Genomic DNA, 26,823 nt, shown 5'->3' on the forward strand with positions numbered 1-26,823 from the left:
GGGGAAAGTGATCATGCTATTGACAAAAGCGCTAAATAGGAGTACCTTCGCTTAAAAGTAAAATAGCTACTGAAGAGGCGAGGAAGCTATAGCATTACTTTTTAATAAAGACAGGTGAAAATCGATCAGTTTAGCGTCTGAACTTGAAACACACATTGAAAAGACAATTATAAAAAACTTCAAGTTTCAGAAAAAGATAGGTGATTACTTTGAACAGTCGGGGTCTGGTCTCATAAAAACTAGAACCTTCTGAAATTGATACTGCATTTTTAATCTAGCAATTTAATAAAAAAAATACCTTGCTACATGCAATGAACACATCTTTTTTTGAACTATGTGTTTAACGATTCTTTCGGATATTCGAAAGCATTCACCAAATGTGTTTGGTTCGCTGAATGTTGAACAAAAACGCTGCATTAAAATAAAATAAAATAATGTTCGGAAGGTACTGCAACATATCGATCCTGTTGTGTAACATCTAACAGATTTTTTTCTGGTTAAAGGACACTTCTTAATGTTCTTATAATGGAGATTAATTTTTGTCTTTGAGCCATCCGTTATTGGGACGTTTTACTGAATTTGTAAATCAGACCTCTGTACGTTCGGTTAGTTATTTCTTTCACGGGGTTTCTTCATAAACGGCAATAAAAACTGAAGATATGTACTTAACGCCGAGAGATATTTGCGAGACCTTATCAACAACTGAAGTGTTTTGCCAATGTTAGATGAGAATGAAGTGCTATTAAGCAGGTACTATTTGAAATAACAGTGGGCTGCTGGGATTTCTCCCACTACACGAGATATCCTTGTTTCTTGGTTTCAAGTAGCTGGAAGGAAGGTCGACGTCAGCAGTTAATATTTAAACTACAGGATGGCAATTTGTTCAGTCATTCGTTCGCCGTTGACGCCGCGTCTGATCCCGAAGAATTTTGGACAGCTGATCGGCAGGGCCGACAACTTTGACGTAGTGCAGTGAGTGGACTAAATACACTACAATTATTTACGAAAACTGAGATAGATTACTTCCTGTAAAACATTGAAAGATGAATTATTGCTAGACATTTCATTGTTTTAAACGCGGAGAGAAGAAACATATTTTAAAGATTGCTTAATATTTTACGGAGTCAATAAGGTTCTCATTGTGGGCCGACTTGTACAAGTGTGTTGTCTGCAAAATGAGAAGTAAGCCCATATTCTTGCGTTGTTTACGAAGCGTCTGTACTTGAATCTTTGAAATTTAATTTGTGAAGAACCGATGCTCCGACGCGACAGCTTCGTCGGGCTAATTTTAACACATGGATGCCAGGGTGAATCTGGTACATAACGCTTGTAATTTTGTGTATATATAATAATGATGCATGTGCATGAAACGAGCGAGGCAGATACAGTCCATTGACTGTTCTGTGCGAGTATAAAATAGCAGTACAGACTTCAGTTATAAAAAAAGGTAGTCGCAGAAAGAAACTTTCCATTCTCGGGTGGTATTAACCAGACAAGCGCTATCGCCTCGAGTGACTTACATTTGGCTGCATGTATGCCATAGAAATATTAGTTGCACGTACTTGCAAATGTACAGAAACAGTCGCAGCATGCATCATAAGTAGCTTCTTTAACTGCCGGTATCAGACATTCAGTGCGAAGTCGCAATAAACTCAAAAACACAAAATATCATTGAAAATACAGGTGGAAGAATATAATATACTATAATATAATATCAAGTATCTAGTTCGAGGTATATTTCACCGAGTTGTACACTCATTTCCACAGCCCAGTTTGCATATGTATGCAATGCTGTAGTAAATAATAATAGCGCTTTAAAATTTTTTAGATTTCAGATTGTTTATATAACTCCCAGTAACTCGAAGTAATTTGGAGCAGCGTTCATTTACAAAAAGTTTATTTCAGGCTGTACGAAAAACAAATTAGGATGGTGTGCTGTAAATATTAGTATTAATAGTGACGCCTTCCACAGAATTATAGTATTACATTGCACGAAATGATAAGTGAAACTATTCGCCGTATTTTCGAATGCAGATTATTGATTTAGTCTTCACACTTCAGTGAAAATGCTTCAGAAATTGGATAGCTTCAGATCCCTTTTTCAGTAAGATTTTGTAGTAAGAATAATGGACATTAAATAGTAGTTAGTACCTCCTGGAACCAGAAGTGTCTGTTTCGTAGCAAAATTAAATTAATATTTCCATGGCGTACCACACCAACCTGTCTCTCCATAAAAATTGAACCTGTACATTTATCATTTCATTATTAGCCTACATAAATTTGCATTAGTTGACATTTATTTCATGTTGATATTTGAATGACAGTAGCATATTAAAAAAGCTGGGATAGTCTCGAGCACTGAATTTATATGTTCTGAATTGGTTACACATTTAGTGCAGTTGTTTCATGCAGGATAATTGTAATCACTGACATACTGCTATTGACAGGATGAACAGCTTCATTGTAGAACACCCTGCATACCCCTGATTTATTTATAAAAATAACTCCTTATTGTAAAGGATACAAGTTGGTAACATTTTGGACTGTATTAAAATGGCTAACGTTTTTTAGCCTGCTGATAAGTAGTGTTTTTTCATCCTTTCAGAGGCTATAGAAAGAACATCAAATTCAGTGTGATTCCAAATTTTTCATTCTGAGGTACATGTTGTTCTATCTGTTACCCGGACTGATTTTCATTTTTTATTCTTTCACAAGTTGTTACTGTAAAATAGAGCTTCTGTAAACTTTGGAAGGTAAGACATGAGGTACTGGCAGAAGTAAAGCTGTGAGGACGGGTTGTGAGTCGTGCTTGGGTAGCTCAGTTGGTAGAGCACTTGCCCACGAAAGGCAAAGGTCCCGAGTTCGAGTCTTGGTCCGGCACACAATTTTAATCTGCCAGGAAGTTTCAGTATAAAATGCAGTTTTGGCTGTTTTCTGTATTGCCTTAAGGAAAGCAGTATTACATAATTGATTATGATATTTAGAAATAAGGCTGCTATGAAAAAATAAATCCTATTACAGGGTCAAAAGTAATGGGATCTGTCAGGCACATGTGGGAAAACATACATTTTTTCCTCTAACACAAGGGGCAGTTAAAACCAGAGATCCTGTAACCCTCATATGGTGCAATCCACTGCTTGGGTGGTCACATTCTGTATGGAACAAACATATAAATTCAAAAGACAGCCAAACAATACTTACAATTTTGGCATCATACCCACTTCGCTCTCATATGAAGATGTAGCCAGTCAGTCAGGAAATGAGGATGCTATAACCCAAACCAGCACTAAGGAATAAGTCAGTCTCTTTCATTTTGGACGAAACTCCATTCACAGCATCGAGGAAGGCCAGGGAGAAGTTCACAAAAGATTACAGGCACATGTGAGTGTTATCCTCACAGCTAGATAGTATCATTTGCAAATGAAGAAAAGGTTAGTGAGGAACATGAGCACACGCGCACTGTTGAAAATGGTCTGCAAGAGTATCTATCGAGTTAGGGCAGTTGTTCTCATTAATGTTGTCTTGTTAGACTCCGTGGAAAATTAAAACTGTGCTGGACTGGGACTCTAACCCAGAACCTTTGCCTATTGCAGGCAATTGGTTGCAAGAGGCAAGGGTTCCAGGTTTGAGTCTTGGTCCTGTACACAGTTTTAATGTGGCGGGAAGTTTCATGCCACTCCACTGCAGAGGGAAAATAATAAAGTCTTGTCTGGTGTTGATGTAAGGAATCATAGTACTGGTCATAATTGTGCCCAAGGAATTTAGTTCTCAGTATCTGTTGCATGTTGTTCTTTCAGGACTATTGTGCTATTTTTTATTATTTTTTTCTCTCCACAGGATGCAAAACTTATTAGGTTTTTCAGGATGGTTTGAAGATTGCTAAACTAATTCCTACTGGTCATCAGTGAGTCTGACCCAGACACTCAGCTGTTACAGTTTATTTTCCACAATGTAACTGATAAGTGGTCATTTTATCTGTTTAATAAAGATGAATATTAGATCGGCTTTGACCAGTGTCGTAGAAAACAGGCAACAAACAGCATAAACAATATGGTAACTATAATGCGATATCAGTAGTGTGTTTTTTGGCTAAGCTGCAGATCAGACAGTCACCTTCCAGTCTGACTAGGACTCAGACAAAGCTGCAGGTCACTCTGTCGCCACAACCAGTTTTTTTTATTTTTTTAAATTTTACTTTCACATTCATTGGCTTCACCAAGTAAGAATGAAAATGTAAATATGCACACCAAAATGTGATGTGACAGCAGCCATTAACATTACATCTCTGATCAAAGCCAATGACTCGTATCAAATATATCTCTTGACCCTAACTATATATCAGCACGTGTGTTGATTGTCTTTAAAGATTTTCATTTTATGTTGTATTCTGTGTAATGGTTGAATTTCCAAAAATTATTGCATATAAGTGAATCTTGTGTATGTTTATAGTAACACAAGCAGATAGGTACATTCCTAAAGCTTCAAATTTTTTTTATCATATCCTTTTGTGAGTGTATGGTAATGAGTGGTGTAGCAATGATTTTCTTTCTTGAAGTTTGATCTTTTGTAATTGTTTGTAGGTCTTTGTATTGACTTTGTCACAAAACTGTTGAATAATATCCATATTCAAGAAAACTTGTGGATTGCCTCAATATTAAGAGTAAAAAGAAAAAGACAGTTTGATTATGCATTGATAGTTTCATTTACACAGTCATTAGTATTCAGATGTGGAATGTACGTATCTGAATAGCAATGGTGGTAGGTCTCAAAACTACATTTATTGTCATTTTGTATTTTTATCAGGAGCACGGGCATTTAAATATCCATCAGGATATCCTGATTCAGTCTTTCTGTGGTGTCCCCAAATCTTTTCTCAAAATTCTTCTTGAATGCCACATCTGAACCACCGCTTCATCTCTGTTAGTAGTTTGTTCAAACTGTGTGCATTTTTGTGTGTTATATAAATTGAAGGTGTTTGGGGAGAAAAGAGAGGAAATGGAAGGCACTACTGATGTCAGCTACATCGGGACTATATGCAGAATAATCTTGGCACGCTACCCAGACAACCCAAATTCCCTGATAGTGCCACCTGCCCACGATCCCTGTCTATGTCCTCTATGCTCTCTAATTTTAGATTCCCACAGGAGGTTGAACGTAATTGTGCATCTGCACTGAAGGTGGTGGATTCATTGTCCATTGAAACGAATCAATTGTATGAATGTGTGAGGTCTGTTCTTTAGGACATGTCTGAAAGAACAGAAACCATGCATAATCCGCAGCTGTGATACATATTACGTAAATTGAAGGCAGAAGGGGAGAAAGGAAAGAAAAGAGAGTAAACTACTGATGTCAGCTGCATGGGAACTGCATGCAGAATCAGTGGCAACAAGTGAAAGTGTGTGCCAGATCATGATTCGAATCTGGGGTCTCCTGCTTATTAGGCAGTTGCATTAACCTCTGCATCACCCAGACACAGAGTTTATCACAATAGCATGGATTATCTCAGCATGCCACCTGGCTGACCCGCATTCCCACCTAGTGCCATAGCTCTACTATGTATGCAGGAGAGCTGCTTGGAAGTTTTAATGGTAGGAGGGAGATACTGGCAGAAGTAAACTTATTTTGAACAAAGGAATGGTTTACTACAGAGAGATCAGGTTTCTAGAGAATACCAGTTATCCATGCAAAATAAATGATGTTACCTTTAAAATAGATTTGGGGGAGAATGTGCACCTTATGTTATTCTTAAAAAAGAATTATATGCCTAGTTTCGTTTTATTGGTTTTGCCATTCAACCTGTAAAAGCTATCTATCAAAATGTGTAAGTGATTTTGCTGCACTCTGTGCATGTATTTCTATAAATATGACAGATTTTGGTTCCATCAAAGCGCCTTCAGTTATGAGTATGTCGGCTACAAGAGTAACCCATCAAATTCTATACATAAATTTCCAGGTTACATCATAGAACCTAAAAATGATCATAATTATAGAAATATGCAAACTCTAGATGGACAAAAAAAATTGAAATATATTGAGAAAACATAATAATATGGTGTCATAGATGCACCGAAACACCTATTTATTTAAAGCACATACTGAAGAAATGTATTATGTAAGAACTTCGCTTACATAAGTGTCAAAAATCTTTGTTAAATATCTTTCCATTTCTCACATTTGTGTTGATGTTACCATAGAATGTCACAATAGATGCAGATTAGTGTCAGTGATACTGATAACATGGATGTCTGACATTGTAGGTTCTAATCACGGACATATTGTATTCATTACAGTCAAAATACTGTGTTTATTGAATCGCCCTAAGGGACTCGGCATTCATTTTCTGAGTTCAGCTTATCGATCCCAGGGTTCCTGAGCTGGGAACTGGTAAGCACCACGAGTCCTCTATCACTGTAAGCTCCAGGCATGCTTCAGCAAGCACTGTGTATCAGAGGGAGCAGGGATCTTGGCTTGACTGTCAGGATCACAAGGATGGTAAAAACCTCAATCTCAGCATGAGCTGTGAGCTGATGAGATGCATGGCTGCTGAGGTGGATCAGTTGTTAGTGGGCAACCTTTGCTGCACTTCAGTTGTGTAAGGCTTACTGAGGCACTTGGGGCTCTGTCTGAAGGGACCCTTGTTTCCCTAGCTGCTAATGGGACTGATATGGAATCAGCCATTAGTAGGTAGTAATACCCAAACAAATAAGACAGCTCATGTAGCCAGTCCTCCTGACTCAGGAGTAAAATCTAAAACTTTTGCATCTTTTAGAAGAACACATGCTGCCAGTCAGAATGTATTTTTAATTGTAAAAAGCAAAGAAGCCAGCTTCGAGAAAGTTTTGCCTTTCTACATTCAAAAAGGGTTAAAAGGCATGGCTGGCAGTTTAGAATCCATTAAATGAAATTTTAATGGGATACTATTGGTGGAAACATCTAGTTCTCAACAAGTTAAGAACCTACAGAAAGCACAATGGCCGGCTGTTGTGGCTGAGCGGTTCTAGCAGCTACAGTCTGGAACCATGCGACTGCTACGGTCACAGGTTTGAATCCTGCCTCGAACATGGATGTGTGTGATGTCCTTAGGTTAGTTAGGTTTAAGTATTCTAAGTTCTAGGGGACTGATGACCTCAGAAGTTAAGTCCCATAGTGCTCAGAGCCATTTTAACCCAAAGTGCAATGCCTTGGGGAATATGCCATCAGTACTGGGCTGCACATCAAGTTGAATTACGGCAAAGTTGCTGTGATGTGCAGGGACCTAGTGGACATTCAGAAGGAGGAATTGAAAGATGAGTGGGCCCCCATAGGTATAGTTGATGAGCAAAATATCATGAAGAGGGTGGATGGGAAGAGCGCATTAGGTTGGGGACATAAGGCCTCATGCTTAGGCGAATCTAATGGAAGGTACAAGAGCTTAAGACTACACGAAGCGAACCCCTATATAATGAGGCAAAAAAAAAGTGTAAAGCCATGTTGCCACCAACGTTCGCTACCTCCTTTGCTTCAGTTGTTAAACAGCCAGTGCAGAAAGGTGATACTGCTACACAAATGGAGGTTGCTAGTGTCAGCTCTAGTACTTGTGTTTGTCCACACATTTGTGCTGCTGCAGTCATTTTGAAGCCTGTCCATCTGCCCAGAACTTCAGAAAAAGTCATGGTTACCAACATTGTGAGCTCCCTGCCCCTCCAAAAGTTCAGTCCGGTACCTCATCTAGTGCTGCCACAACTACAGCCACTGTTGTGGCTTCAAAGCCTACCCAGGGCAAAAAATCAAAGGTAAAACATCCAACACAGATGAAATTGGGAAATAAACACCCCAGTGTTGTCGACTTCATCCTCTCTGGCGTTTCTTTTTATTTTTCTGTAGAGGTGATAGGCCTTAATGTTGGACTGGGGCAGTCATCCCACCCAAAGTCTGAGCCCCCACCAATTGTGAGCTCCTCTCCGCAGCAGAAAGTCAGGATGAAAGTAGTATGCCTATGATACATGGTTCCCATCATACAGTGAGTGGAATGTTAATGGGTTCAGGACCATGTGGAGGAACTGAAACTGCTAGCACAGGAACGCCCCCATGCTTTTGTTTGCAGAAAACACTTAAAGTGCTTGATGCTCCCATCCTAAGTGGCTATACACTCTGTTGCGAGGTTGACCTGTGCGGGGAAAGGGCCAACGGAGAGGTAACTTTGTTTGTCAATAATGTGCACCACTCCACTGCTCTCCCCGTAGGTACTGACCTGCAAGCTGTTGCAGTTGCAGTTCATGTCTGTCAGAGGATCACAGTTTGTTCACTGTGTTTACCTCCACATGATGTGATTGGCTCTGAGGCTCTAACTGGTCTTACGGAACAACTCCGCTGACCATTTCTCCTACTGGGAGATGTCAATGCCCATCATATACTGTGGGGTTTAGTCTCTGCTTGCCCTTGGGGTCAGGTTTGGAGAGCATCATGACATCTCATGAGCTGTGCATTCTCAACACAGGCACTCCCACTCATTTCTGTGCTACTACTGGGTCATTCTCTGACATCACTATCTCTTTCTGCTCTCCAGCCCTCGCAGACTCTGTTCAGTGAGAAGTCGTTGATGGCCTTTAATCCATTGACCACTTCCCACTCTGCATTTATTTACTGGATGGAGGACTGCTCGAATGGAAGCCACCAAAATTGATGGTCAGCAGGGCTAATTGGACACTTATCACTCAGCTGGCTGTGTTCGAGCCCCACAATAGCGTCCAGGAACGGGTGGCTCGCATCACATGAGTGATCCATTTTGCCAGTGACTTGTGTACCTCAAAGTCCTCAGATCATCTTAGAAGACGACCTGCACCTTGGTGGACAGGTGAGTGCCAGTCAGCAATCCAGCATACTGATATGACTCATCGACAGTTTAAATACTGCCTGACAGAAGACAACCTCAGCAGCCTTTTGAGTTACGAGGGCCAAGGCTTGATGTGTAATTAAGGAGAGCAAGAATAGGTCGTGGCAAGCGTTCTTGGACTCTAGCAACCATTCCACTTGTTCTGCAAAAGTTTGGGAAGCCTTCTGGAAGATTTCTGGTAGACACAGCCGTTTGCCAGTGGCAGCAGTATTGAAACAAGGGTGTATCAAACAACACCTGGAGGCATCACACAGATGCTGGCAGAGCCTTTTGTGAAAACTACTGCCAATACAAGCCAGGATCTGGCATTTAGTCACCACTGTGTGACTGTAGAGACAGGAAAGTTGAACTTCCGATCCAATAATTCTGAGTCTTACTATTACCCTTTCCCCATGTCGGAGCTGGAATCGACTCTGTCTGAGACTCGTGATACTGCACCTGCTCACTACAAAATCTGGTACTGCATGCTTCAACATTTGCCAGCAGTGTCAAAGGAAATCCTCCTTGAATGTTTTAATTTGATATGGAGGTCAGGTCACTTCCCCAACTCATGGAGAGAAAAGATTTCGATATCTCTCCTCAAACCAGGACAGGATCGAACATATCCCAGTAGTTATTGGAGTATTGCCTTAACAAGCTGTGTAAGAAAGACCCTGGAGCGAATGGTTAACCATTGTCTGGTCTGGTTGCCAGGCAGCTCCTTATCCGTGTGTGTGTGTGTGTTTCATTTTCATCATTCTAATTGTATTTTTAATTTACCTGCCTTGCGTATGAGGGACACTGTTCTACATTCTAGAACCTGTACATTTTTGGGTCTCATTTTTGACTCCTAATTGTTGTGGCTGCCACACCTGAGAGACCTGAAAGCCAGAAACCTGAAGGCACTGAACATCATAAAGTGCCTTAACCACAGGTCTTGGGGAGTGGACAAGGTGTGTCTGCCTCAGTTTTATAGGGCTTTCATGCATTTATGGCTAGACTATGGATGCACAGTGTATGGATTGCCAAGGCCTTCTTATTTAAGGATCATGCTGTCCACCATGATGGAATTAGGCTGGCCAGGGGTGCTCATAGGACCAGCTCCGTACCCAGTCCCTGTGCTGGGGATTGTGAACCACCACTTACAATTCAATGGCACTTCCTCATCCCCCCCACCCTCTGGAACACCTTTTCTCCCATTGTCCATGATCAACAACGCCGTTTGGGATCCGCGTGCAGCATGTGAGCATGTGCTGGAGTCACTTGAAGTGGAGCAAGTACAACTTAAAATCCAGGGTTTCAACTGTCTGCTATCCTGGTTGCTGAAGAGGCCCAGAGCTGTTTTAGATTTAGTGCAGTACAGGAGAGATTGCAATCCTACTTCACTTTTTAGTGTGACATTTTCTGACATTTTTTATGAGTGCCACAGCTATGTAGCTGTCTTCATGGATGGGTCTAAACAGGGGGACTATGTTGGTTGCTCTGTTGTTTTGCTGGATTTTGTCCTCAAGGTCCGACTGCCCCAAGACTTAACTGTCTTCGGCACAGAATTATATGTGATCTTGTGGGCACTGGAACAGGTGAGACGTTCTTCCAGTGCTGAATTTCTTGTCTGTTCTGATTCTATGAGTGCCCTATACTCTCTACATCATTTGTAGTCAGCAGATAAAGTCATCCAGGTTGCCTTCCTCCAACTACTATGACTTTGGAAGGAGGTGTCTTTCTGCTGGGTACCAGGGCGCATTGGTATTGTGGGGAATAACAGGATAGATCTAGCAGCCAAGGAGGTTTGTAGTGATCTCAGTTATTTCAGTGTGCTATCCCCCTGCATGCTTAGCCTCATTATTGAGATCCAGAGCCTTTTGTTGGTGGGAGGATGACTGGCAGCAAGTGACAGACTCCATCTAGTAAAACTCACAATGTTACCATGACCCATGGCATACCTCCTTCCCGCCACATCAGTGTGACAAGGTCCTCCCTTACCCATCTTCGCATAGACCGCAGCCCTATGACGCATGGCTTCATACAGATCAGTGAGCACCACAGTTTTTTGGACCATGGTGGATTTGCTGATGGATCTGCCGTCTATTTTAAGTAATGTACAAATGAGTTTGGTTTGAATTTTAAAGTTTTATGAGTTGTCCAACATTTTTCCCAAGATTTTGGGGAGATGGTTTTTAAGTGTTAACAGGGTGACTGGCTAACCCATGTTTTTTGTAAGTGGTCAGTGACTGACATTTCCCTGTGCCTTCCTTTTAGCTCCTTCGTCATTTTACTAATTTTTAATCTCATGTAAAACTACTTTTACTCTTTCTCCATTGTGTTAGCACACGTGAGGTAGAGTGACTGTGTGGTCAATTTGAAAGCATAAGTGTGCAACAATTTTAGAGATTTTGTCCATAGTTATTTGTTTTAAGGAGTTAAGGGGCACTGATACCTTGCCGTTGAGTGGCCATAAGCTCCAAAACACACACACACACACACACACACACACATACACACTGAAACTGAATCTGCCTCTGAAGTTATCTGGATGTGCACGACAGGTCTAGGTGAACTCAAGTTAGCTATTATCGGTTGTTTTTACTGGCCATTTGCTTTTGGTGTGACAGTTTGAGTCATTCAAAGAAAGTCTGCTCTCAGCAGTTGGAGGCAATTTTAACCTGATGAGTATAGACTGGGTCATCTGTGGATTTGTTGCTGGTGGTACTGAAAGGCAGTCTTGTTAAGTACTTTGAAAAACAGTTTTCCAAAAACTGTCTTGAGCAGCTAGTATGACAGCCCATACACACTGTAAATATTTTAGACCTTGCCACTTCAGGCAGGCCTGACCTTATTGATGGTGTCAGTATAGAGAATGGGATTAGTGATCCTGATATAGCGATGATGGTTACTAAAGTTAATAAGCATCCCACTTAGAAAATGAATGGACACGATGTAGTTCCAGTATGGTGGACATACAGGAATTATGAGCAAAGTTTAAATAGATTATAAATAGTGCCCTGGAGAAGTATGTCCTGTTGATTAAGGGCAGAAAAGACCCACTGCAGTTTAATGACAAAATTTTGAAATTGCTGGGGAAGCAGAGACTGTTGCACTCTTGGTAAAAAAAAAAAAAAAAAAAAAAAAAAAAAAAAAAAAAAAAAAAAAAAAAACGAATGTTAGGCAAAAGTTAGTAGAAATTCATGTGGCTGTAAATAGATCAATGGGAGGAGCATACAACAATTCCACCATCATACCATAGCAAAAGATTTTTCCAGATAACCCAAGAAAATTCTTGTTGTAGATAAATTGCAAAGTTGGTTGAAGGCTTCTATTCAGTCACTTGTTAACCAGTCTGGTGAGCACTGGAAGACAGAAAAAGGAAAGTTGAAGCTTGAAATCTCTCATATAAGAAGTCACTCGTGTGGGATGACCATACAAACGTACCATCATTTGATTGTTATACAAACTACCATATGGAGGAAATAGTAATATGCTTCTGTGATGTAAAGAAGCAACTGAAAAAGTTGAAAACAAATAAATCACCAGGTTTTGGCTGGAATCCCAGTTTGGTTTTACAGAGTGTACCCTGCAGCATTGGCCATTTACTTAACTTTATTGTGAATCTATCATGCAGTGCAAAGTCCCAAGCAACTCGAAATTAGCACAGGTAACTCCTTTGTATAAGAAGGGTAGAAGAATGGACCTGAAAAATTACAAATCAATATTCTTAACATCCTTTTGCTGTAGAATTCTTGAGCATATTCTGAGTCTGAATATTGTCCGCAAATTGGCACAGATTTAGAAAGCATCACGTGTACGAAACTGAGCTTGCCCTTTTCTCACATGTTATCCTTTGAACTATGGATGAAGGGCAACAGGCAGATTCCATACTCTTAGATTCATGGAAACCATTTGACACAGTGCCCCTCTGCAGACAATTATCAAAGGTACGAGAATACGGAATAGAGTACCAGATATTTGAGTGGCTGAAAGACTTCTTAAACAATAGAACACAGTATGTTGTCCTTGACAGCATGTAGTTCATCAGAGAGAAGGGTTTTGTCAGGTGTGTCCTATGTAAGTGTGATAGGACCACTCTTATTCTCTAAATACATAAATGATCTGACAGTCAGAATGAGCAGCACACTTCTGCAGTTGGCTGATGATGCTGTGGTGTATGCAAAGGTGTCATCATTGAGTGACTGTAGGAGGATACAAGAAGACTTGGACAAAATTTGTGGCTGGTGTGATGAATGGCAGTTTGCTCTAAATGTAGAAGCTCATGTAATGACTAGGAAAAGCATTGCCATCATGTTAGAATACAGCATTAGAAGTGTACCCCCTAACACAGTCACATCAATTAATTATCTAGGTGTATGCTGCAATGTTATATGAATTGGAATGACCACATAAAGACGGTAGTAGGGAAGGCGAATGGTTGACTTTGTTTTATTGGTGGATTTTAGGGACGCATGGTGCATCTATAGAGAATACCACAGGTAGAACACTAGTGTGACCTATTCTTGAGTACTGCTTGAGTGTTTGGGATCCCCACCAGGTCAGATTAAAGAAAGACATTAAAGCTGTTCAGAGGTGGGCTGCTAGATTAGTTACCTGTGGGTTGGATCAACATGTGAGTATTATGGATGCTTCATGAACTCAAGTGGAAGTCCCTGGAGGGAAGACTACGTCCATTTCACAGAACACTTACGTGAAAATTTAGAGAACTGACATCTGAAGCTGACTGCATAACAATTCTACAGCTGCTGATACATTTTGTGTAAGGACTGTGAAGGTAAGATAAGAGAAATTAGGGTTCATACAGGGACATACAGATAGTTTTTTTCCCTCTCTCTCCTTGCTAGTGGAACAGGAAAGGAAACGACTAGTAGTTGTACAAGGTACCCACCACCACACATCATAGGGGGCTTGTGGAATATGTATGTATGAGATTCATTCAAATGAAACCTGGTCAGTGCATCTACCTTTGCCTTACACGTAAGGTGGCACCACATAACTGCGGGTACGTGGCACCATCAATTGATAGAGAGATTTATGCGTGCACACCATTTGATGTTGCACAGTGCCAATGTGGTTTCACGCCAAAGGAAAGGTGGTCACACAAGTTATTGTCCACTACCAAACATACAGGTGAGTAAGCAGGAACAACGAGGAGTGATTCGATTTCTGGCGGTGGGGGGAGTTGGAGGCTGTAAAGTGTATCGACGGATGAAGGCTGTGTACAGTGAGTACAGACTGAGTTGTTCAAGTGTTGTGGAATGGCGCAAATGATTCCTTGAGGGGCACTAGTCACTGGAATATGATGCTTGTCCTGGACTGGCTCATCTTGTCATCACACCAGAAATGGTTGCGGAAGTGGATGCTTTAGTCTCGGATAACTGCAGAATTACTGTGGATGAGATCCATCGTTTACTGGGTATTAGTGTGAGCACTGCCCACACCATAATGCATCAACACTTGAACCTTCGAAAAATCTGTGCGCAGTGAGTTCTGTGCTGTCTCTGAGTCATCTGCAATTTTATCATGAGGAGGAATAAATCTTTCTGTCACCATTTTGAACCAGAAAGCAAGCATCAGAGCAAGTAGTGGAAACGTGCGACTTCACCACCTCCAAAGAAATCAAAGGCCGTGCACACCAGTTCTGGTAAGGACATGATGTCCTTACTTTTTTTTTTTACCACAAGACCCACTGCTTTTCAAGTTCCTAGAATGGGGAACCACCATCAATGCCCAGTGTTATCAAGCCACATTACAGAACCTTAGATGAGCCATCGACTCAAAATGCCAAGGCATGTTTTCCAATGGAGTTATCCTCCTGCATACGACCACACATGGCCAATGCGGTGAGGACGACATTGCAGCAGTTTCGGTGGGAAACACTGGAACATCCACCGTACAGTCCCAACCTTTCACTGTGTGACTTTCGTGTGTTTGGATGACTAAAAAAACCTATTTGCGGACATGGAGTTACAACAGATAACAAAGTGTGTGACTGGCTCCAGGCCTGGATACGACAGCAGCCTACTAACTTCTTCAAGGATGCAGTGACCGGCTAGTGTTGCAATGGGATAAATGTGCCAACAGTTTTGGTGACTATTTTTGAGTATGTGTACTGTGTATAACTACATTTTTGAGTTAATAAAATCATTACAGCGGCTTTACACTAGGGACTGGGTTTCATTTAAATGCCCCTTATAGATGTAAGTTATTATGTCCAAGTGCAGAGGTTTTCTGTTGCAAATAAATGACAGATAATTTTGGGTTGTTAAAAATGGAATTATGAAACAAGTAAGTGGAATGTTGTAAAAAGTAAAAATAGATCTTAGAAACTAGAATTGCTAGGGAACTGATGTTTTATTGAATGTGAGAACTATTTTAAGAAAAAATACTGCTCTGTATTAGGTTGAATAGAAATAAGCAATCTTTGAGATTTCTGGTCTCATATTTATTACTAACAGTGTCTTGTCTTTTCTTTGTATTTTATGTTCTCTACTGAATATTATTTGGTAACTAAATATTTCTTCTTCCTCCTCCTCATCCTCTTTTACTGCTGCTGCTGCTACTACTGCTAGTGCTACTACTACTACTACTACTACTACTACTACTACTACTACTACTGATGATGGTGATGATGATATTTTTGCTATAATTATAATTGGTGTTCTTTTACAGTTAGCTGACAGCATGAATGGACCCGGACAGAATGAAGACAACAGTAAATATCCAAAGAGAAGTAATTCATCTGGTTCCAGTGGCCGAAGCTTGCCTCCACAAAATGCTACAGAGACTACAACATTGTCACCAGGAACTCAGCAGACATACTTCTCAGAAGAAAAAATTACTATACCAGATATAGATGGTGTAAGTTACTTTTGTTGAATATGGCATATATATTACCCTTTTCCTTTATTTACATATGAATAATACTTTTACAAAATAATACAGTTGAGTGTGTTAAATTTAATTTAGTTTTTTTTTTTGTTTTGTAAGTTAAAATATTTGTACAGATTCTGAAGTGGACTTCTGATATTAGTAAATGCAAACTTAAACACCACTCATGGATTAGGCGTAAGTGTGTTCCAGCTAGCCAACTGCTGTCAACAGGGCAGAATGACGAGTGATCTAGTACTTGTATTTATTTGACTGTATAATAATATGTACTGTGAAGTACAAAAATAAAATTTAGACACATATTCATTGAAACATTGGACTTGCATTCAATGGATTATTATTATTATTATTATTATTATTATTATTATTATTATTATTATTATTATTTTATTGTTAGGCTATTACAGTGATAGTCATGGTTAATTTTGTATTTTATATTACAATTAGTGCTGAAAACCAGCAGAGACAGTATATGGAAATATGATGTGCTTGGTACAAGTGGAAAGAAAGAAAATTGTAGCTCTTTGTGAACTGATATATTAAAGTAATTACATACTGCCTGTTGATTTCTGTCTCAGGTTCTTCAGTTGACATTTGTTTGACAATTTTTCTGACACTTCGCCAGCGATCCGTGCTGGTGAAACATCAGAAAAATTGTCAAACTAACTTTGGCCAAAGAACCTGAGACAAGAGCCAATAGGTAAAAATGCCAACAAGTAGGTACAAAAGCCAGAACAATTTTGTACGTTCATGTAATGTCACTCTGACTTCTTTTCAGGCTAATTTTTTATTTATTTGTGCAGTGTTTCACAGAAGCCTCTTGTTTGGATGGCACAAATATTTGATATGTAAAATTCAGAGACAATTTTTTTTATACTTTCTGTGTGAGCGAATAGTGAGGAGTCCACAGGCTTGCAGTGAAATGCTCCCTTTTTTTAAAGTAAAAATGTACTTTTCAATGTAGTTCAGTCTAGGTTAGTGCATGTTATCCAACCTTCTTCCAGTGAATAGATTCCACCTCAGAAATGTGTTCATTTAAGATCTTAAAAATACCCAGCTGTGGCTGCCATAACCTTTGACTATCACATATTTCTTTAGATGTCTGAATAGGTGGAAGCAAGAGGGTACCAAATCTGGTTAACAGGACGAATGTTCTAAAATTATGTAGTTCACATTCTTTGGTTTTCATGCTGCATAGGCACTTTTGCATGCCCTATTTGTATGTTCTGAAACTTTAATTTTTCATCTAGTCTGTCCAGAAGATTTTCATCGTATTCATTATCTATTGTTTTACAGTTTTTGGTGTAAACAATAGGAAGAGTCTCCTTGCATCCCAGAAAAAACAAACTGCCTGTAACCTTTACAGCAGACCAAATGAAATTTGTCTTCTTTGGTGTGGGGCCACCAGCTTTCATCCACTGCTTTGATCACTATTTTGTTTATGGTGCAAAGTGGGTAACCAGTGTCGCAGCCACAATATCAAACCTACACACAAAATCAGTTTGATTCTTTTTAAAACAGTTCAGACATTGCTGACAAATTTGTTTTCACATTTTCTTTTGGTTAGCTTTCAAACTATGGGGCACCTATCTGGTGTAAAGCTTTCTCATAGTTAATTGTTAATGTAATAAAAACTGTACTCTTTCTGATATGCTTAGTGTGTGTGCTATTCCATACAGATTCAGTTGCCAGTTTTCCAATACCATGTTGCATCTATTCTCAGTGTTGAAAATATGTGGTTGCAATTCATGAATGCCTTTCACATGATCATCTTCAGGAGAAGTACAGCCATATTTTAACCAAGCTGTCCACTACATCACTATTGAAAATGAAAGAACATACTCTTTATTGGCGTTAAACAATACTGTATGAATTATTATATGTGATAAATCATCCAAAACAAAGAATTGTATAATGAAAAACACATGGTATTTCAGTTTATCAATTTCAACAAAATCTACCGTATATGACTACTTCAAACAATTATATAAGCAAAACTATTCTGTAGATAAAGTTGACACATAACTAACATTATTGTGCTACATTTTGCCAATGTTAATAAAGTAATATTAACATGCCAACTTCTCCTTGTCCTCGTAAATATGTTAAGATGAACTTGGAACAATTCCAATTTTCTGTTGTGTGGTTGAACTTGGGTGTAGCTGTCAGTATACATTTTTTTCCTTCTGTGGTGTCCATTAAAAATAAAAGCCAAGAATTTACTTCTGTGAGAAGATTTTGTAAATGGAAGGATTGATTTAAAAAGTTCAGAAATGTGAATTTATCTCCAGTGCTCCAATATATTTTCAAGTCATATGACGCTCCTGTGGGTAACACTTGCCAATTTATCATTTGCATTATTAAGTCTTTAGTGTATTTTCAGTGAAAGTGTTGAGAGAAATTTATCAGAAGATCACCCATGATGATATTATCACTTAAGAAAATTAAGTTTTGATAGTGCAGAAATGGTGTAGACTCGAAAATTACAGAAGACACCTATGTGTGTATGAGCAGAGAAACATAATCTCATAACTCGATCTGTTTATAATTTTTGTATTTAATACTTAACAGAAAATAGTTCTATTTGTGTTTCCATGGTCGCATCAGCTCAACAGCAGCAGTAATGTTTTGCTTTTATTCTGTAGAACTTTTGAGATCTTCTATGTCTTAAGAACTTCAGTGATGAGAAATATTCGTATCCTACTGTTTCAGGATTCCTGGTTTAGTTTCAGAAAACTATGGGCTTGTACTGGCCCTGGATTTCTCATGAGCATTGCATATTTGGATCCTGGAAATATTGAATCGGACTTGCAATCTGGAAGTGTTGCACAGTATAAAGTAAGAATGGATCATCTTATCATTCTTCATTATCAATTGTTGTCTACATTTGCACCCGGAAAATCACTACACTTTATGGGGTAGATAGATAATATCATGCCAGTATTGGTTTCAGCTTTTCCTATTTTTTATATTTGCACATTTCAAAAACACATAAATTTTAGTGCAAGGTTATTCATAAGGACCTATAGGTATTCAGAAGACAATTGCACAAAAACTGCAAGAAATACAGAAAATTGCACATATCAGTTGATAGAGCATCGTTTCAACTTTTGATCCATAATACATGCTGTGGCTTAGTTGTTGCACTAGTAGGCAGATGTGACGGAACATGTAGATAAATCATTCACTCTGTATTGTTGCATTGAATTAGTTAATGGCTGCAGATATCTACATCTACATCCATACTCCGCAAGTCACCTGACGATGTGTGGCGGGGGGCACCATGAGTACCTCTGTCGGTTTTCCCTTCTATTCCAGTCTCGTAATGTTCGTGGAAAGAAAGATTGTCGGTATGCCTCTGTGTGGGCTCTAATCTCTCTGATTTTATCCTCATGGTTTCTTCGTGAGATATACGTAGGAAGGAGCAATGTACTGCTAGACTCCTAGGTGAAGGTATGTTCTCGAAACTTCAACAAAAGCCCGTACCGAGCTACTGAGCGTCTCTCTTGCAGAGTCTTCCACTGGAATTTATCTATCATCTCCATAACGCATTCGTGATTAATACATGATCCTGTAACGAAGTACGCTGCTCTCCGTTGGATCTTTTCTATCTCTTCTATGGAACCCTATCTGGTACGGATCCCACACTGGTGAGCAGTATTCAAGCAGTGGGCGAACAAGTGTACTGTAATCTACTTCCTTTGTTTTCGGAATACATTTCCTCAGGATGCTTCCAATGAATCTGTCTGGCATCTGCTTTACCGATCATTAATTTTATATGGTCGTTCCATTTTAAATCCCTCCTAATACCTACTCCCAGACAATTTATGGAATTAACTGCTTCCAGTTGCTGACCTGCTATATTGCAGCTAAATGATAAAGGATCTTTCTTTCTATGTATTCGTAGCACATTACACTTGTGTACATTGAGATTCAATTGCCATTCCCTGCACCGTGAGTCAATTCGCTGCAGATCCTCCTGCATTTCAGTACAATTTTCCATTGTTACAACATTTCTATATACTACAGCATCATCTACAAAAAGATAGGCAACCTGATAAACTGTTTTCCTATGTGGGATACATTGTGCCTTCCTGCAGCAGCAACTTTAATGAATTTCACACATGTATTAACAGTGCCATGTCACTAATGGTACCCATATTGAGTACTTGTAATGCAAGTTAAAATCTTGGAGAAATGCTCTATATACTGATATGTGTTCATTATCTGTAGTTTTTTGGCAGTTGCCTTCTGAAACTCCAGAAGTACTCATGAATAATCCTGCATATTATTCATAACAACAATGGAAATTCCTGGGTGGAAGGGAAGGCAACCACTCACCTATAGCTGGCTGATGTGTGGCACACAGAAACTTGCAATAGGAAACTATGTATACCAGCTTTCAAGCTCTTGCTCTAGTAGAAGCAGGTCACACACACAACCGCACAAGCACCCAAATGCACATACCCATGGCCACATTGACTTTCAATGTGGAAACGGGCATGTTCATTTGGGTGCCTGTATTGTGTGCATGAGAAAGAACAAGAGCTCTAGAACAAGTATAAACAGTTTTGTGTTGCATGTTTCTATGTGCTACACATCAGTTAACTGTAGGTTGTTGGTTGCCTTTCCTTTATTTCCTGTACTTTATTCTATTGTTGAGGTCCACATAACTTTGACATGACAGTATAATAAGCTACAATTATACTTTGAGATGAAATGAGAAGCATTCATATTATGGGAATTGATATGAATTACTAAAGCAAGCTAAAGTACAAGCTTATACCTGACAAGTATTGATCCTTATGTGGACTTCTTTTACTGGCTACTGTTAGCCATGTCCAGTTGTTTTATGAATTATTTGGAGATAAGCATTAATTTAATGTAATATTTAGAATATTTGTCATGTATTTTATTTTAATAAAAGAAATAAAATTATATACCACCCTGTACATGATGATTACAAATAAAGATAAAGGACATACCTATTGTCAGTGAGCACCTGAAATTAATTGTGATGTGATGTTAGGCAAGAAACGGTGCAATATACAAAAATAATATTGATTATACAATATGGAGAAAAGCTGGAAATTGTAGAGCAACAGATGATCCCAACTTTGTCCATTGTAGATCAGCTTCCAGGAAAGTATATACGTAACACGTACCATCTCTCCACAGTTCCTACCAGCTTTATTCTATATATTATTTCAGAAGAGATGGAAACAAGACATCGCTTGTGAAAATGCTCTAGCTGCACTTATACTTTTAATATTAAAATGTGCAACTGTTTGAACTCTACAAAATTTCAATACTGGCTATAATAATATGTTGACTTATCAAGTTGGAAAGAACCCCTTATGCAAACTGAGAATAACTCAGAAGCTTCCAGTTCAGAATTAGATGTGTTCATAGATGAGCTACATTGGCAGCCAAAGATACAAAAACTTATGATTTTAAACATATTTTGATGTTTATGCAAAAGGTGTCAGGAATATGTTCACAATGAATGAAGAGGACACTTATCGAATATTACTGTGATATACCTGACTAAGAGAAAAATATACTCCTCATTTTTGAAAACTTTGAAAATTCTTATATGTTTTCATAAATTTGCACCTAAAATAACAGAACTAACTTGTCTCCCTGATATTTCGGTATGGAGCAGACAAATTAAAAAGTAAATGTAAAGATTTGTATTTGTGGAACATATATTGTGTTCACATATGATTTCTGTTTTGGAGACAGAACAGTTCCTCTGTAGAACTCAACACAGATTTTAAAAGCACTAATTTTATAAAATGCAGCATGTTCGTCTTATTTACAATATTGAGAAACATGTATATAATGGAATCCAAATTGATGCCGTATTCCTTGACTTTGGAAAAGCCAGAGATACAGTTCCATGCAGTTGTCAAGTAAACAAAATATTTACTTACAAAGTATTGAAACAAATGTATAGCTAGATTGGAGGCTCCCTATCCAATAGAACCCAGTATGGTGTCCTTAATGGAGAAACCATGTGAGAATCAAAAGTAGCATGTGCTATATCAAAGGAACTGTGCTAGGAAATTGTTATGAAATGTAGGACAACTTGCTTGCAGATAGTGCCTAATGCCAAGACTGGCAACTGATCATCAGTAGAAACACTTTCTTTATACACACACACACACACACACACACACACACACACACACACACACACACACACACACACACATTAATAGATGATAGTATTTCATATCACTAATGTAACATCAAAATTATCTAGCTGGACAGTTGTTTTAATTAGAATAAACTATTTCCGGGATTGTAACATGAAGGAGGCTATTGAAATAGAAAATGACAACACTCGACACAAGGGCAGTGGTATGCAGCACCAGTATGGTGGAGTAAAGCAGTTATGGGCCAAGTTTAAGCTGATCGTAAATTGCACTCTGGAGAAGAAGGTACTGAATAAGTGGATTAAGTGGCACATGACTCACCATGATTTAATAACAAAATTCAGAAAATAGTGAAAAAGTAGGGACTCTTGCACTCTTGGTTAAAAAAAAAGAATGTTAAAATGATAAGAAGCAAAAATTAGTAGGAACTGGTGTGTATGTAAAAAGATCAGTGTGTGAAAAATAGAACTCCCAGCATCATACCATAGCAGAACATTCTGCTGAGAACCTGTGAAAATTCTAATCTGCCAGTAGAAGGAACTGAAAGAAAGTTGAAATTTTAAATTTCGTTTTTAAGAACTCGTTTACATGGGAGGATTGTACAAACATACCGTTGATTGCCCATTGTATAGACTCCCTTATAGAGGACACAGTAATACACATCCGTGGAAAAGAGTTGAAAACAATTAAGATGCCAGGTTGGGATGGAATCCCAATTCGGGTTTACAGAGAGTACTCTGTCATTAGCCCCTTACTTAGCATGCATTTATCATGAATCTCACACCCAGTGCAAAGTCCCAAGTGACTGGAAATTAGCATAGGTGACTCCTGTATATAAGAACGGTAAAAGAATGGACCCACAAAGTTGATCAATGGCATTAACAGCAGCTTGTTGCAATATTCTTGAACATATTCTAAGTTAAAATATAATAAATTTCCTTGAGCCAGAAAAGCTTCTGTCAAAAAATTGATATTGATTTAGAACTTAGTTTACCCTTTTCTCACATGATATCCTGCAAAGCATTTATGAAGGACAACAGGCAGATTCTGTATTCCTAAATTTCCAGAAAGCTGCTGAACCAGTGTCACACTGCAGACCATTAACACATTGTGTGTGGACATGATGTTACTCATGCTTTGCATGCCCTCCATTACAAATGGATCTCGAGATAACTCGTGTATTGTACACACTGTCTGTAGGTGCATTCTGTTGTGATATATTTTAACCGCATTGTCTATTTAGGTGTTTATATCAGTAGTCAGTGTAGCAAACTTGTTTGCCTTCCTGTACCTTAAGCTTAGTTAGCATTTTGGTTATATTTTGATATTTCAAATAGTTGCTGGTTTCTTCTTGAAGTTCCTCCTGCTTTTAGGGATGGCCCTGTTCAGAAGACTGAAGAAAATGAATGAATCTGAAATACTTTCAGAGATTTTGATGATGATTATTCAGGTGAAGGAAAATCCATATGATTGGGAAGGATTTGCATTTGTTGACAGTAACCTTGTGTGTGAATAGTGGGAAGTAAGATGACAGGGTAACCAATTAACCAGTAGTAGCTTGAATTATACAATTTTTTCAAGAAGTATGTTTCCTTTCTGCTCTGAAGATAAAGTTCTGAAAGCTTTGCAGCTACTATTAGTTTTTATATGCCCATCTGTCATTCAAATGCCTGGTCTTAAAGACAGGGGGTGACCTGACCTCTTTCATAGCTAAAAATACCTATTATGACCTCAGAATATGCATTAAAAAATGGTCACTGATCATATTAAAAAGGCACTTGGAGGGTAGTTCATGTTGTTTCTTAGCTGTCAGTGTTATTTCCCCTCTGGGTGCAAGATAACTGTAACAAAATATCACATTATTTTCAAAGCCTGAAGACTTGTAACCCATTAAATATTTTTCAAATGCATATTTATTTTTCAGTACTTTACATGTCTTCAATATTTAGAAAGTTTACTCTTGTTACAGCTATTATGGGTGTTAATGTCAGCTACTATGCTTGGTCTGGTAATGCAGAGGCTCTCAGCACGTCTTGGTGTTGTCACTGGCCTTCACCTAGCAGAAATGTGCTATCGCCAGTATAGAAAATTGCCTCGAATATTTTTGTGGATAATGGTAGAAGTTGCCATTATTGGTTCAGATATGCAAGAAGTTATTGGTACAGCCATAGCCATATATCTTTTGTCAAATAGGGTGTAAGTATAAAAAGTTAAACATATAAACATGATAAAATAACTCAAATACTATGGTCTTTATTTTACTTTTTAGATACATGTTAGCTAACTGATATAATCATTGTTTGTGTGTAACTTGTTCAGTGGTGACTCTCATTAAATCATTAATTTCATTCTAAATCCAATATTAAAATGAATAGTATAATTTCTTGAGCCATTGTTGTCATCACTAGATGGGGTTGTAATGACTTATAATTAGACAGTGAGAGTATATTATGATTTGTGGTGTCTCAGCTTAGTTAAGGATTACAAGGGAGCTCTAGGAGGAGCCATACAGTTGTATTAAGGCAAGATCAAAATGGAATAATGATGCTATTGTATTCCACTGTCAAAGTATTCAGGCATCTGGATGTAACAATATCCGTGTGCACTATAGACAAAATTATTGAACTATCAGTGATAATGTATGTGGCTATTAATTAGTTTTGACATGTACAGTTTTGTATTAACATTGTTAGCTGGCCATTATTTTCTTAATACTCAAGGAAAATTAGTCAGTGCTCGTATTGTTCCAAAAGTGAATCCAGTAGTTTCATTACTTTGAAGTGGAAAAGACATTTTCCTGCCATGTGTTGCTTATCTATAATTTAAGGCAGTGCTTGCATAAATGCAGCTATGATATGCACATGATGGTGGTGGTGATTTATGATGGCGTCTTTCAAAGTAAGTAAAACATATATGGCAAGATTAAACAAAGGCAAGATAATAAGAATAAAAAATCTGAATAGGGACTAAGAGATGGCGACAAAAGAATTGGTGGTACCAAGGTCTCGTTCTGTAATTTTGAACAGATTATTCAGGTTTAAGGCCTTTAATTCTTTTCTGTACTTTGTTAGTTATAGTTATTGGTAACAGATTAGTAGTGGCTGTATGATTCTGTACAGATGTAGGGGGACTAGGCCCTGTTTGCCAATGCCTAAAAGCAACTTTGAATACAATTGACAAGCTACAGACTGCTTCACGGAGTTCAGGAAGCCTGGGATGTCAGGTATGACAATTCATATGCATCGGTCCAGTTTCCTGTGAAGTGCATAAACTTGCCTGCTCGAGTGCACAGTGACTGTGTCTAGCTCATGGGTCTTTGTGTAGATGGTACATATGAATACACACCTGTCTCTGTATAACTTAAAGAGTATGAGGTGTCTGTTGCTGAAGAGATGTTTGAGCCAGCTTGAGTCACCTCATATAATGTGACAGGTTTATATTTTTGGGAACTCATAGCAAGTGCAGAGGGAAGATTTATTGTTGGTTATTGGGAACACCATTCTTAGATATGTAATGGAAGTCCCTCAGGAGCACAGCAGTCATGAAGTGTGTTTTATTGGGAGGAAGGTTTCCACCAGAGTTGGAGAAGAGGCTATATTGGCCACTATTCAGTGCACAAGGTGTGGTCATTTGTGAGTCATGGTTTATGTCAGCCCTGGTGACTCCTCTCACTTTGGTTCAGATGCCATCTTCAGTTCCTTTTGTTGGCTGACTGAAATGGTGGAAGCACAACGTGCCATTTGTAGTGTTGTTCCTAGAACTGACTGGAGTCCTGTGATTTGGTGTACAGTGAGATGTTGAAACCAGAAGTACTGCTAATTCAGTAATACATCTGGATGTAGACTCACTGACATGTGCTGTCAGGCAAAAAACTAATGGGTTCCCCTGAACATGTCAGATGTGTACTACATACAGACAGGTAGCATATATGTTTGATCTGTAAAGATATCCTTGCAGATCAGACTGAGAAAATGTAAACCTGGTATTGGTTATCTGTTTGAGTATTCAACCAATTTAATTTATAGTAATAGCAATAATTTCTACAAATTGCTTGGAAGGCCAGGCTGGATGAATGAAAAAAATATTAGCAACAAAATCTTTCAAAAAGACTGTATGATATTGATGATGAATTTATTCCCATAAAAAACTGTCACACGCAATGAGCTAAATACCAGTTTAAAACATGAGATAGTCTGGCTAGAGATGTGCATGCAAGGTGATCCAAAAATAACTTGTTTTATTGGCTACCAATGTCAAAAATCAAAGTAGCATTTCTGGGTAAGTTGGAGAAAGCAATTTTAATTTCTTTATCATGTTATACTAATAAGATGAGATCTCAGCAGCAATTACCTGTTAACTAAGCATCTAGATCAGATCAGTGTGGTTATCAGTATCACATCAAAATAACCAGTGTTTTGTGCCAGCTGTTTGGTCCCTTTAATCAGAAACTTTATTTGTGACTGCTTGTCACACCTAACTCAAATTTATTGCTTACTAAAGTTATTTTATATTGAGATATTCTGTGTGTCAAACAGAATATCAATTCAATGGAAGGTGACAACAGATATATAGAAAACTTTGTTGGAGTAGTGCTGCAAGGTGGCACAGAGGCGCAGTGTAACCACACCAGATGGGGCTGGTAATATGTGTGCGTAAGGAAGGCACATACGGGAAGATGTGGACAGACAAATATAAAGAGAAAAAAACAGATTTAGAAGATGAGACGGTGATAAAGAATAGACAACATGAGGCATAGTATGCAAGGGAATCAAGTGATGATGTTATAAATATGGTAATGGAAAATCCTTCCTTGTATATAAATAACTTGAGGAGTAAAGGTAAACATTAACCAAATAGTTGAGATGCTGAGTCATTAGTGGACATAGATGAGACAGAGAATGTTGCTACCTGTTG

General features: G+C 38.5%; 1 protein-coding gene across 7 annotated transcripts in view; it reads left to right on the top strand.

Annotated features, from left to right (window-relative positions):
- The window catches only part of LOC126297555 (protein Malvolio), a 330,588-nt gene that overhangs the window by 209,369 nt on the left and 94,396 nt on the right, over positions 1-26,823 (top strand). Inside the window, exons 1-4 of one of the 7 annotated variants that reach the window (XM_049988486.1) lie at positions 865-972; positions 15,530-15,718; positions 18,461-18,586; positions 23,879-24,105. In XM_049988486.1, coding sequence (XP_049844443.1) covers positions 15,542-15,718; positions 18,461-18,586; positions 23,879-24,105 — 530 coding nt within the window. In that variant the 5' untranslated portion in view covers positions 865-972; positions 15,530-15,541. Of the gene's footprint in view, positions 1-864; positions 973-1,012; positions 1,317-1,357; positions 1,448-3,895; positions 4,054-15,529; positions 15,719-18,460; positions 18,587-23,878; positions 24,106-26,823 lie in introns of those variants that run through there. The other 6 variants (XM_049988488.1, XM_049988483.1, XR_007552543.1 and 3 more) reach the window with 6 other exon arrangements.

Source organism: Schistocerca gregaria, chromosome X (assembly GCF_023897955.1).
Source record: "Schistocerca gregaria isolate iqSchGreg1 chromosome X, iqSchGreg1.2, whole genome shotgun sequence".
Classification (NCBI taxonomy): Eukaryota; Metazoa; Arthropoda; class Insecta; order Orthoptera; family Acrididae; genus Schistocerca; species Schistocerca gregaria.